The sequence below is a fragment of the Bos taurus genome, chromosome 15, assembly GCF_002263795.3.
Source record: "Bos taurus isolate L1 Dominette 01449 registration number 42190680 breed Hereford chromosome 15, ARS-UCD2.0, whole genome shotgun sequence".
Classification (NCBI taxonomy): domain Eukaryota; kingdom Metazoa; phylum Chordata; class Mammalia; order Artiodactyla; family Bovidae; genus Bos; species Bos taurus.
In genome coordinates this window covers 14362303-14375481 of record NC_037342.1, presented here as the reverse complement: position 1 = coordinate 14375481, position 13179 = coordinate 14362303, and the positions used below count along the sequence as shown (strand labels likewise).

Below are 13179 nucleotides of genomic sequence, written 5' to 3'. Positions count from 1 at the left end.
CCAACCCAAGACCAAATAAAATGGCAACACCGAGCTGTGTGTCTTTAAGCACATCATGTAACTCAGCTGTCCTGAGTATCAGGCTGCCCCTCTGTCAAATAGGATAGTGATATGTCTCACAGGATTGTTGTGATGAGACGAAGCTTGTATAAATATTTATCCAGGTAACACACTGGATTTTTTTCAGTTATGATAAGCACATCCTTCCTTCCACCCTACATATACATTTGACATCAGGCTTCATTTCTGAAATGATATTAGATGCTCCTCATTCATCTCCTTCCCACAACTAAATAAAAAGACTGTGATTCAAGTAAAGAGTATATCTAATTATCAAAGGTATGTTTTAAAATGAAGGAACATGAAAACAATCAGCCTAAAAATATTAATTTCCTTTTTTTCTCTGCCGTTCAGGCACCCTACCATGGTAAGTACCGTTAACCTTTGGTGTCCAAAATGACCTTCTCCTTAATATAACATTTAACACTCCTTGCTATAACATTTAATAACTCTCTTCATTTTTCTAATGAAAATTATCTCAGGGCCCCACTAAGTTGTGAAAGATACTGAACTAATTAAGGCACTAATGGGGACAATCCCAAACTCATGGAGCTGATGTATAAATTTAACAGATTCCTTTAGTATCCTAGTGCTAAGAGAGTCAATAACTCAGGACATTTTTGTGTCTACTGTTAAACCTGAAGAGACAATAGCATAAAATAAGACTACTCCAGACAAACTTGCATATGTGATCACGATTCTCATTATTTCCAAATAGGATGTACGCAAATGATCTTTTGCTTCAGAAGGAGAAAAAAAGTGCTGTGTTACCTTTTTTTGTTAAAAAGAAAGAAAGACGGGCTTCTCCAGGAATCCAAGCTTGCAATGCAAGGGACACCGGTTCCATCCCTGGTACGGGAAGGGTCCCCATGCCACGGAGCAACTAAGCCCATGAGCCACACCACTGAGCCCAGGCATCGCAGCTACTGAAGCTCTCATGCCACGCCTGTGCACCCCAACAAGAGAAGCCCCTGTAAGGAAAAGCAGCCCCCGCTCGCCAAAACTAGAGAAAGCCCATGTACAGCAATGGATATCCACCACAGCCAATAAATAAATAAATAAATAAATCTTAAACAGAAAGAATGAAAAAGAGGGGGGAGGGGTGGAGAGAGGGAAGAAAAAGAAAGTGAGCATGCCTGGTGCCCAGATCTAGCTTTCAAAAGCCATTTTCCAATAAAAGAAAACTGGCCCCCTGAGAAACAGATGATGATTTCAGGCCTGAGGCGGGAAGCATCAGGATGAGCGCGGAGCATCTTACAGTGACAAAAAGTAAGGAAGAGTGACTATAAACAAAAAACAGACAAAAACAACAAAAAAACACCATAATGGGAGTGTGTCAAAGGGACACAAGATCTGACTGAAAGAACTCCCAATTTGAAACTGAAACAAGTTTAGCAACAAAGTAATACTGCGTTATAATATATATAAAATAAACATCCATGAGTCTACACTGATATAAATAAATAACTGCATAACTCAATAAATGAGGCAGAAGAGACAAATCTCTCATGCAAAAGAAATAAAAAGTGTTCCACTCTATCTGGGCTCCTTAAGCATGGACTGTGCATAGTTACTTCCTTTCAAAGAGTACACTGTAAGGGCAGGAAGCGGGGAAAAAAGAGTACTTTACAGTGACAGAACCTATCACTACCTGAACCAAGAGATTAAGGTCAACATGGACAGTACAAACTATGTTGACAGTACGCACTACCTCTGATATGACGTGATGAAATGGTTCTTCGTATCTGTGGTCTAACACATAGCCCCAGTCTAATTAAGGGTAAAGCATCAAACATTCTACAAAGTATCTAACCGTGCATGTGTGCTAAATCGTTTCAATCACGTTCCCTGTGCAACCCCATGGACTGTAGCCCACCAGGCTCCTCTGTCCATAGGATTCTCCAGGCAAGAATGCTGGCTGGAATGGGTTGCCATGCCCTCCTCCAGGGGATCTTCCTGACCCAGGGATCAAATCCATGTCTCTTACCTGTCCTGCATTGGCAGGCAGGTTCTTTACCACTAGTGCCAGAAAGAAAGAAAAGAAAGTAAGTCTCATCAAAAAGAAAGTCTGAAATCACAGCCAAGAAGTGCCTAAAGAGACACAGCTACCAAATACACTGTGATACGGACCATGGAACACAAAGAAGGCCGTTAGATAAAAACTCAGGATATCAGAATACAGCATTGACTTTATTTAATAATAATGTATCAACATCCATACTAATGTATTATAAGATATTAATAACAGGGGAAACTGGATGTCACATATATGGGAACCCTGTAGTATCTTTGCAATTTTTCTGTATATCTAAACCTGTTCTAAAATTAAAACTTTACTCAAAATAAGAAATCAAAATATTTAACATATAGTTTAACATTCAGTTCAGTTCAGTCACTCAGTCACATATGACTCTTTAAGACCCCATGGACTGCAGCACGCCAAGCCTCCCTGTCTATCACCAACTCCCGGAGTTCACCCAAACCCATGTCCATTGAGTCAGTGATGCCCTCCAACCATCTCATCCTCTGTCGTCCCTTTCTCCTTCTGCCTTGACCCCTACTTTTCCCAATGTAAACCACTCCTACGTACATACAACATCCTGAGGAAATAAAGGGGGTCTGTATGCAGAGAAGCTGACAATGAAGGCCTTCTTTCAGCTTCCTACAATGTACTGCATTTCACATGTGTGCCTAGGAATTTAACCAAATTTAATGTAACCATAAGGAATTTAAACAAACTAATTCTCACAGGAACACACAAATGGTTTAACATATTTTAGGCAAGAAACAGCAGGTAGAATATAACAATAATTTAAGTATAGGCTAGAAATAAAAGCAGTATTTCTCCCCTTCCTAATATGAGTTCTTTATCAGTCACATGAGGTTTAAAATGATAGTTTTTAACTAATAAAAGCTGATCAGAAGTAGGCCAAAAAACTTCAAAATTATCAAGAGGCCCAGAGGTCCTTAATGCAACTGTGGTGTTGGAGAAGACTCTTGAGAATCCCTTGGACTGCAAGGAGATCCAACCAGTCCATCCTAAAGGAGATCAGTCCTGGGTGTTCTTTGGAAGGACTGATATTGAAGCTGAAACTCCAATACTTTGGCCACCTCATGAGAAGAGCTGATTCATTGGAAAGGACCCTGATGCTGGGAAAGATTGAGGGCAGGAGGAGAAAGGGACAACAGAGGATAAGATGGTTGGATGGCATCACCGACTTGATGGACATGGGTTTGGGTAAACTCCAGGAGTTGGTGATGCACAGGGAGGCCTGGCGTGCTGCGGTTCATGGGGTCGCAAAGAGTTGGTCACGACTGAGTGACTGAACTGACTGACTTATAAACTACAATAAGATATGCAGCAAACAGCACAGTATTTAAGTGACTTAGCTCCAGAACTGGACTACATGAGCAGGAATACTGACAATAAGATTTATTAGCTATGAGACCTTGGACATGTTATTTAATCTCTCTATGAGTTACTGGCATCTGTAGAATGATGGTAATAATAATTTCTACCTTACAGAATTGGTGGAAGTATTTTAAGAGATATTTCACTAAAGTATTTAGAACAACATTTGGCACATGGTAGGCACTCAATAAATATTAGTTATGACTGGGAGTAAAGCATTATGGGAGTATTCATGAAAATCTTTTATACCACTACAGAATTCATTAATTACCTTTTGGCAAAGAACTTAGAAGACATCAAATTCAGAAATGAAACACATTTTTTTTTTCTTTTTTATGGATAAGTAAGAATAGCCTGTTCTAGGATATTACATACAGATTCAGGTCTTTGAGAATGCTCCATCAATGTCTCCTGCCTAATTAGTTAAAAGTTATATTGATAGTGTGGCCACAAACAGCTGATAGCAAATACTTCACTAGGACTCAGGAACAGTATACATACCCTCAAATCAGGAGAAAAGTTCTCTGCAGAAGTTGATATGGAATCCGATGAGACAACAGAAGCTGATTTTGTATGCACTGAATTCTCTGAATGAGAAGTGGAAGCACTACAAGATACAAAAGCACAGGACATTTGAAAAATGGGCGTGTTAAAAATTCAGAAATTTTATTAACTGTAACCCCACTGTTTATTAAAACTTCTACTGCCAACCAGTCCAATATTGCCTATTCAATCTTATCTCTAAATACTGGTAAATTGCAAGCTCTATTCCTAAGAATAGGGCTAAGTAGTCTTACCATCCACATTCCCTCTAGACAGGCTTCCCCAGTATTTATGAGTACACTCCAGGTTAATTCTTTCTTTTTATCTAACCATCCAATTAATCACTCAATTATCAGGCCAATGTGCAAAAAACCATTACACCAGGCACTATGATTTGGAGATAAATAGGGCAAAGCTCTCACGTTCATAAAGCTCACAAGCTTGTTGAAGAGACAGATAAATAGTGCAATGTGATAACTCTAACTATACACATACATACACCCCCTAGGTGGACAGAGAGCAGAGAGACAGAGAAGCACCATGATTATGAATCCGGAAAAAGGAAAAGAAAGTACCTAACTCTACCCAGGAAAGTTCAGGGAAGACATTACAGAGCAGGTGATATCTGAACTGAGGCTTGAAAGATAGGAAATCGCCAGGCTGACAAACAAGCAAGGGAATTCCAAAAACAAACAAAAAACACTAAAAGTATAGAATTATCAAAGAGCGTAGAACACTTGAGAAACTACAAATAGTTTGGCAGGGCCAGATGAGCAGAAGGGGAAAAGATAATGATGGAAAGACAAGCCTGTCCTTGTACCTTGTAACTTTCCCCCACAACCAAATTGTGTGTTTTTAACACACAATTTAAATATGTTAAATATGTTAAATATCCTATGTTAAATATCCATTTTTTCCATTACACTAAGTAATCACACTCGATACTTTTATTCTCTTAAATTCTTATAGAACTTTGGATACCTGATCACATACTGCCTTTTACTGTTTATTGGTCTCAAGTATGTAAATGTTGTCTCACCAATTAAAATTTCAAAGTCCCAAGAAGGACGACTGTGTCTTTATTTTCTATAAAATCTACTTCAGTGCCTTTGTATATAGTTAACGTGTATTATGTTTATTAAATTAAAAAATACAGTGACAATAAACCAATGCCACAAACTGTATGATTTACATCATTTCCTTTTATCAGTAGAAGAAACTTAAATTATTTAAGGAAGAAAAATCAATGGTAGGAAAATCCCAAACATTTTGAACTGAAACTTAAAGTTCTGACTAAGAAATACATTTTTCTAAAGCTTCACTCCCAACATATTAAAAGCCTACTTCACACAAAAAGTCAAGATTCTGATGGAATAATCCACCTTGCGGTTGTGATATTTAGAAAGCACATTTTTGTTTTAAAATTTGTCCACCATAATACCTGCATGTAGCGACTATAAATTATGTTTACAATGTGAAAATCATCTCCCCTCAAATAACTGCCAGTTCATTTTTATTGAGGTTTGGATACTAAAAATACTGTATATATTTTAGGTATACAACATGATATTCTGATATATGTATTCACTATGAAATGATCACCACAATAAAGCTAATTGAGACACCATAACCTCACACAGTTACTTTTCTTTTTGTGGTGAGACAATTTGAGATCTACCATCTTGGCAATTTCAAGTATACAATATTATTAAACTACAGTCACTATGCTATATATTAGGTACCCAGACATAATTTATATCTGAAAATCTGTCCCTTTTGATCAGACAAGTTTTTCCCCCTTATCAGATAGGATTTGAAAACATTTTCTCTCACTCTGTCGGTCACTTTGATGTAGTCCTAATAGTTTGTTTTTGTTTTTGTTACCTGCCCTCTAACGGTGGCAAATCCGAGAAACCATTCTCAAGACCAGTACCAAAGAACTTTTCCCCAATGTTTTCCTCCGGGAGTTTTACAGATTCAGGTCTTACTTGTAAATGCTTAATCCACTTTGGTTGATTTCTGTGTGTGATGTATTATAAGGGTCCAATTTCACCCTTGTGCATATGCATATCCATTTTCACCAACACTAGTCATTGAAGAGTCTATCATTTCCCCACTGTTCATTCCTGGTGCTGTTTTCAAAGGTAGATTGACTGTATGTATACACGTGTAGTTCTACCAATCTGTTCTGCTGTCCACTGTTTTGATAACCACAGCCTTGCAATACAGCTTGAGGTTAGGAAGTGTGATCCCTCCAGCTCTGTTCTTTGTGCTCAAGACTGCATTAGCCATTTTGGGTTTTTCATGGTTCCATACTGACTTCAAGATTGTTTTTTCTATATGTGTAAAATGTCATTAGAATTTTTATGTAGCATGCATTGAATCTGTAAATCACTTTAGGCAGCAATGACATTTTAACAAGATTAATTTTACCAATTCATTAACACAGGATAACTTTCTATCGATTTGTGTCTTTTTCAATTTCTTCCATCATTGTTTTATAGTTTTCTTCATACAGGTCTTTAACTTCCTTGGATAGTTTTATTCCTTAGTATTGTATTTTTTTTTTTTTTTGCTATTAATTTGTTTCCTTAATGTCTTTTTTGGAAAACGCATTATTAGTATATAGAAACAACTGACTTCTGCATGTTGATTTTGTATCCTGCTACTTTCCTGAATGTATTAGCTTTTTGTACAGTTTTTTACAATGTTCCATGTATAAAATCATGCTATCTACGTTTTTATGTATTTATACAATGTGAAAATCATCTCCCTCAAAATAATCACTTCATTTAAATGAATGAAAATGCCATTCCACTGGGAACACTTCAAAAAAATGTTTTTCAAATACAAACATCCCTTTAACTATTTCAAAGTATAATTGTGGTTAATTGTTTTTGTGTCCAAGAAACTATAATATGACAAGGGAACAGTCATAAGAATTCTATTTTCGAGCTTTATAGTGTAAGGAAAGAGAAATTGATAGGCTGAGAATGATTTCTTTTTTTCTGTACCAATTTAGGATTAATTAAAATAACACTAAACATAAAATAACAAGGAAAACAATAAAAATTTAGGCACAGTACTCTGACAAATATTGTTTGCTGCCTACTCCATATATATACACAGTCTTTTCTTTCCTGATCTGCATGAGGACAGTTACGATGAGCCCAAGAGGACATGCTTGTTTTTGGTTCTTTTGTGTCTAGGAGAGAATGTGACACAATTTTGGTCCATGAAATTTAAGGGGCTGGAGGGGACACACGTGTGACTATATCTTAGTATTGTTCTTGTGATTATAGCAAACACAGATACACATACCACTACCACCACCACAACCGCTGAAAGTTCTGGTATAAACATGAACTGGATACTCAAGACTGAAGGTGGCAACAGAATGCAGAGCTCTATTTTCAACTTATTTGTCCCCTGTCATATGGGCTTTGTACATGATTCTGATCACCATGGCTACTAGGCTACTTCACTTCCGCTGTTCTTTTCCATTTCTCCACTGTTCATCTTGAGGTCAAGCCCTCTATGTTTACCTTTTATGAACTGTCCCATAAATAAGCTTTGTATTTCCCTGAATTCATACCATTGCTCATGCAACTCCAAAACAGAATGCCCATTTATCTTCCCTGGTTGCTCAGACAGTAAAGAGTCTGCCTGCAGTGTGGGAGATCCGGCTTCAATCCCTGGGTCAGGAAGGTCTCCTGAAGAAGGAAATGGCAACCCACTCCAGTCTTCTTGCCTGGAAAATTCCATGGACAGAGGAGCATGGCAGGCTACAGTCTATGGGATCGCAACGAGTTGAACACGACTGAGCTAATTCTCTTTCTATTTATTAACATCCTACTGTTACTTACTCTTTAAGACCCAGTTAAAAGGCCGGTTTTTCCAAGAAGTCTTCCTAGGTCATCCAGTGGAATAAAACCCAATCATCTATACTTCTGCCTATATTCTATGAAGTGAAGTGAAGTTGCTTAAACCTCTGAGCCACCAGGATACCCAAATCCTATACTCTATAATGGCATTTAAATCTTTAGACTAGAGCTCTTTAGTTACACTGCTTCCTCCCTTTAAAAGATAAACTGCTAGAGAATAAGAATTGGCAAGGCATCTGAATTCTGACCAAAGACTACAGTCTGCTAATCTCATTAAGTTTGGAGAAGGAAATGGCAACCCACTTCAGTTTTCTTGCCTAGAGAATCCCATGGACAGAGGAGCCTGGTGGGCTACAGTCCATGGGGTCGCAGAGAGTCAGACACGACTCAGCAACTCAACAACAACAATCTCACTAAGTAACCAATGCCGCTTTGGTCCTCAGTTTTCCTAGGCCCATAAACTTCACCACACAAACTTCAATCCAAACATTCTTATTATCCTTGTCATCCTGAACCTCTTCAAAAATGCCAGACCTTCAAGTCCGACTCTGTATTTCCTCTGTCCATTTTCCCTGCCCAAGTCTTCCTTCAGCTAACTTTTCCTTTACACTGGACTTTTTACGCCATATGGAATAAATTCTCTTCTATCTTCAACCAAATTCTCCCCTCTATCTCTTTGCTTCAGCTGAGATCTCCTTCCAGGAGCCCACTTCCCCGCAGCCTTTTCTAGAGAAGACTCTTGTCCGACATCTAACAAAATCCAAAGGTGAAACCAGCATTCCCCCAGCTCCTGTCTCATGCTTTCACACTAGTGTTACTTTTCCATCTCCATATATAACAGCCTTCTTCCTCCGAGGTGCTTGGTATTTGGGCATACAACCTCTCTATCACCCATTCCCCTTTTAATCACTGCTTCTCACATTAGCGAAGACTTCTACTAACCTGGCTCACTTTCTCCTCTTAAAGCTTCTTTCTACTCCAAAACTGGCCTTCGTGGTGGGAATTTTAATGTTCACAGGGACAAACTAGCAACCACCTAGCTCAAAATTCCTCACTTCCTACATTCCTCATCTACATCCCCAACTAAGCAATGTGCTTCTACAGCACATACCGCACTTTACCATTTCTGGAAGCTACCCAGTCTTTGTCATCGAAAACTCAAGGAAACCAGTATCTGACCGCAGACGCTATGCTTTCCAAACATCTCACTTTCTTAACTTTCCCTTCATCGAATCTTCAATCCAGTGGTGACAACTCATCCCTCAACTTCTCCGTTTGTCCTTATTCTTCATGCTTATTGTTCTCTCTCCCCCACTTCACCTCCTTCTCCATCCAACCTCAAATACCCAGTGTAACAGTTTACATTCTCTTTCAAAAAACACTCAGTGTCCTGTTTCTATCCACTGACCACCCCTGCCCTGCTAATCCCTAAATTCAGATCAATATAACTATCTACCTTCTTCTGTGCTAATGGAGTAAATCCTCACATAGGGGCCATTTTAAACTCACCGTTAGAAATATTAGCTAGACCCCAGGCAGTGCTCAGCAATACTCCCACTTCCCAAGTGAGCTTTCTAAACCATCACCATTTTTTTCCCAAACCAATCACTCCAACCAATCCAAAGTTCTATAGAGTCCACCTCCCTACCATCTCTTGAATGTATCCTTTTTAATATCTTAATTTTTACTGTCTTAGCGCAACACCTTTTCCCTCAACTACTCATTCAATACATCATTCCAAACTAATACCAAAGTGATCTTTCAAAAACAGATCTGATCCTATCATTCCTCTGCTTAAGACTTTTTTTAAAAAACTGACATATAATGGATATATAACATTAGTTTCAGATGTACAGCCTAATGATTCAATATTTGTATATACTGTGCAGTAATCATAGAAAATCTCATTAACATCCATCACCACATATATTAACAATTTGTTTCTTCTGATGAGAACTTTTAAAATCAACTCTCTTAGCAACTCTCAACTGAACATTATTATTAACTATCGTCACCATGGTATACATCACATCCCCACAACTTGTTTATTTCATAACCAGAGGTATGTATTTTGACCACCTTTCCCCATTTCACCCATTCCTCCCAACCCAAATCGCCTGCCTCTGGCAACCACCAATCCGCACTCTGTACCTATGAGTTTGGTTTTTGTTTTTCAGATTCCACATGTATTTGTGACATCATATAGCATTTGTCTTTCTCTGACTTATTTCACTTACATAATGCCCTCAAGATCCACCCATGCTGTTGCAAATGGCAGTATTTTCTTCTTTTTATGGTTAAATACCACCCACTGTGTCTCTGTGTGTGTGTATCTGTGTGTGTGTGTGTGTGTGTGCGCGTGTGTGTGTGTGCGCGTGTGTGTGTGTAGCACATTTTCTTTATCCATTCACCCATCAATGGACCTTTAGGTTGCTTCCATGTCTTGGTTACTGTAAATAATGCTGCAGTTAACGTGGGAGTGCAAATACCTTTTCAAGTTAGTGTTTTTGTTTTTCTCAGAAAAATATCCAGAAGTCAAATTGCTGCATCACATGGTAGTTCTATGCTTAATTTTTGGAGGAACCTTCGTCCTTTTTCCGTAGTGGCTGCACCAATTTATATTCCAACCAACAGTCTACCAGGGTTCCCTTTTATCCATATCCTGACCAGCATTCACGATTTTCTGTCTTTTTGATAATTGCCATTCTAACAGGTATGAAGGACAGGGCAGCCTGGTATGCTGCAGTCCACAGGGTCTCAAAGAGTGGGACAGGACTGAGTGACTGAACAGCAACTGAACAACAACAGGTATGAAGTGATATCCCACTGTGCTTCTGACTTGCAATCCCTCCTTAAACCTTCAAAGGAGTATGTCAAGGCTGTATATTGTCACCCTGCTTATTTAACTTATCATGAGAAATGATGGGCTGGAAGAAGCGCAAGCTGGAATCAAGATTGCTGGGAGAAATATCAATAACCTCAGATATGCAGATGACACCACCCTCATGGCAGAAAGTGAAGAGGAACTCAAAAGCCTCTTGATGAAAGTGAAAGAGGAGAGTGAAAAAGTTGGCTTAAAACTCAACATTCAGAAAACTAAGATCACGGCATCTGGTCCCATCACTTCATGGGAAATAGATGGGGAAACAGTGGAAACAGTGACAGACTTTATTTTGGGGGGTTCCAAAATCACTGCAGATGGTGACTGCAGCCATGAAATTAAAGGATGCTTACTCCTTGGAAGGAAAGTTATAACCAACCTAGACAGCATAGTCAAAAGCAGAGACATTACTTTCCCGACAAAGGTCTGTCTAGTAAAAGCTATGGTTTTTCCAGTGGTCATGTATGGATGCGAGAGTTGGACTGTGAAGAAAGCTGAGTGCTGAAGAATTGATGCTTTTGAACTGTGGTGTTGGAGAAGACTCTTGAGAGTCCCTTGGACTGCAAGGAGATTCAACCAGTCCATTCTGAAGGAGATCGGTCCTGGGTGTTCATTGGAAGGACTGATGCTAAAGCTGAAACTCCAAAACTTTGGCCATCTCATGCTAAGAGTTGACTCATTGGAAAAGACTGATGCTGGGAGGGATTGGGGGAAGGAAGAGAAGGGGACGACAGAGGATGAGATGGCTGGATGGCATCACCGACTTGATGGACCTGAGTTTGAGTGAACTCTGGGAGTTGGTGATGGACAGGGAGGCCTGGCGTGCTGCGATTCATGGGGTCACAAAGAGTTGGACATGACTGAGCGACTGAAATGAACTGAACTGACTATATACTGCCTACAGAATCGTGCCCAAACTCCTTAGCACAACACCTTAAGTCTTCCATGATCGGGCCTTTGTTCCATATATCTAGCCATAGCTTCACTCAACTGAACCCACTGGGAATGGCATGCAGACTCTCTAAGTTCTTTAGCCATCTCATGCATCTGCACCTTTGCTGCTGACTCTGCTGTCTTTGCCTGTAATGTCCTTCATACACTTCCCTGTTTGTCCCTATCCATCTTATAAACATAACTGCTTCTTCCTTCAATGTACACTGTACATATTTCTATTGCAATACCTGTAAAATTTTATTGTATTTACTCATCTATGAGTCCCTCTTCTCCGACATTTTTGTTGTTGTTTGCTATTCCAAGATCCTTCACCAAAGATCGTTTCCTCAACTTGCTTACAACAAAATATGTAAAGCGTCTAAAAAAAAGTAGCACCACGTGACTAACTGCTATTATTTACAACAAATGTTATTACACAGAAACTACCCCACCCCAAGTCAGATTAGCTGCATAAATTTAAAAATTATAGTGGCAATGTTGCTGTTTCACTTCTCATTATTACTACTTCCAGCTGTGACATACAAGTCAGAATACAAATGTGCCTCAGTGACTATACCTTAGGCTTATAAGGGGTCGGGGTGCGGAGCAGACAGCAAGAACTATAATTGAAGACCTCGTATTCAAAAAATAAGAAATTATATTTTGGAAAACATTATGTTAGACAATATGGATTCAGAAGTGAAAGACATCCAACTTGAAACTGATAATATAAAAGTAACTTTTTTCTATACTAAAAAGCTCAAGTGTTCTATAAAGTAATAAAAAGGAAACATGGTAGTACTACCAGAAGACAACTAATTATGTCATCAAAAATAACCTTTCTCTGGAAAAAATCTGAGTAAAAATTAACGCTCTTTTGCCTATTATGTTTTCCACAGAACTACTTTCCCAAAACTGTTTACTTCAATTTGACAGCCACTTCAATTGCATGAAGTCATGTCCATTAAGGAACAGTTTATATTATTTTTTCTTCTTCCCTTCCTTTCTTTCACATTGAATATGATTTTTATTTCCCATTTTCATGTCTCACTCTAGCTCAATACACTTTGGATGAAAAAAGCCAGAATCAACTCTTAACTGGATGTTCTCAGTGATGTTAGTCCCATCACTTTTTAATATATAATATTCAAATCTATAAGAATAATTTTCTTCTAACATCACTCCAACAATTATTTAGCACTTGCATTCATTATGATGAAAGTGCACACACTGCTACCCAATTACCTCCAAATCAAATTAAATCTCTTAACAGTATTCAGAGTGCCAAGGTGCTCCACCATATCTAATTCTAGCTCAAGTTTACATTTCACTCCAGCCAGACACACCTGTTGGAGAAGGCAATGGCACCCCACTCCAGTACTCTTGCCTGGCAAAACCCATGGACGGAGGAGCGTGGTAGGCTGCAGTCCATGGGGTCTCGAAGAGTTGGACACAACTGAGCGACT

The 13179-nt window shown here is 38.8% G+C and overlaps 1 protein-coding gene across 6 annotated transcripts in view; it reads right to left on the bottom strand.

The window, feature by feature from the left end:
- MTMR2 (myotubularin related protein 2) overlaps nt 1–13179 on the bottom strand; it is a 118420-nt gene that overhangs the window by 72119 nt on the left and 33122 nt on the right. For all 6 annotated transcript variants that reach the window (XM_024975400.2, NM_001102194.1, XM_024975401.2 and 3 more), the window contains one exon: nt 3974–4079. In XM_024975400.2, the coding sequence (XP_024831168.1) occupies nt 3974–4079 (106 nt within the window). The remainder of the gene's footprint in view (nt 1–3973; nt 4080–13179) is intronic.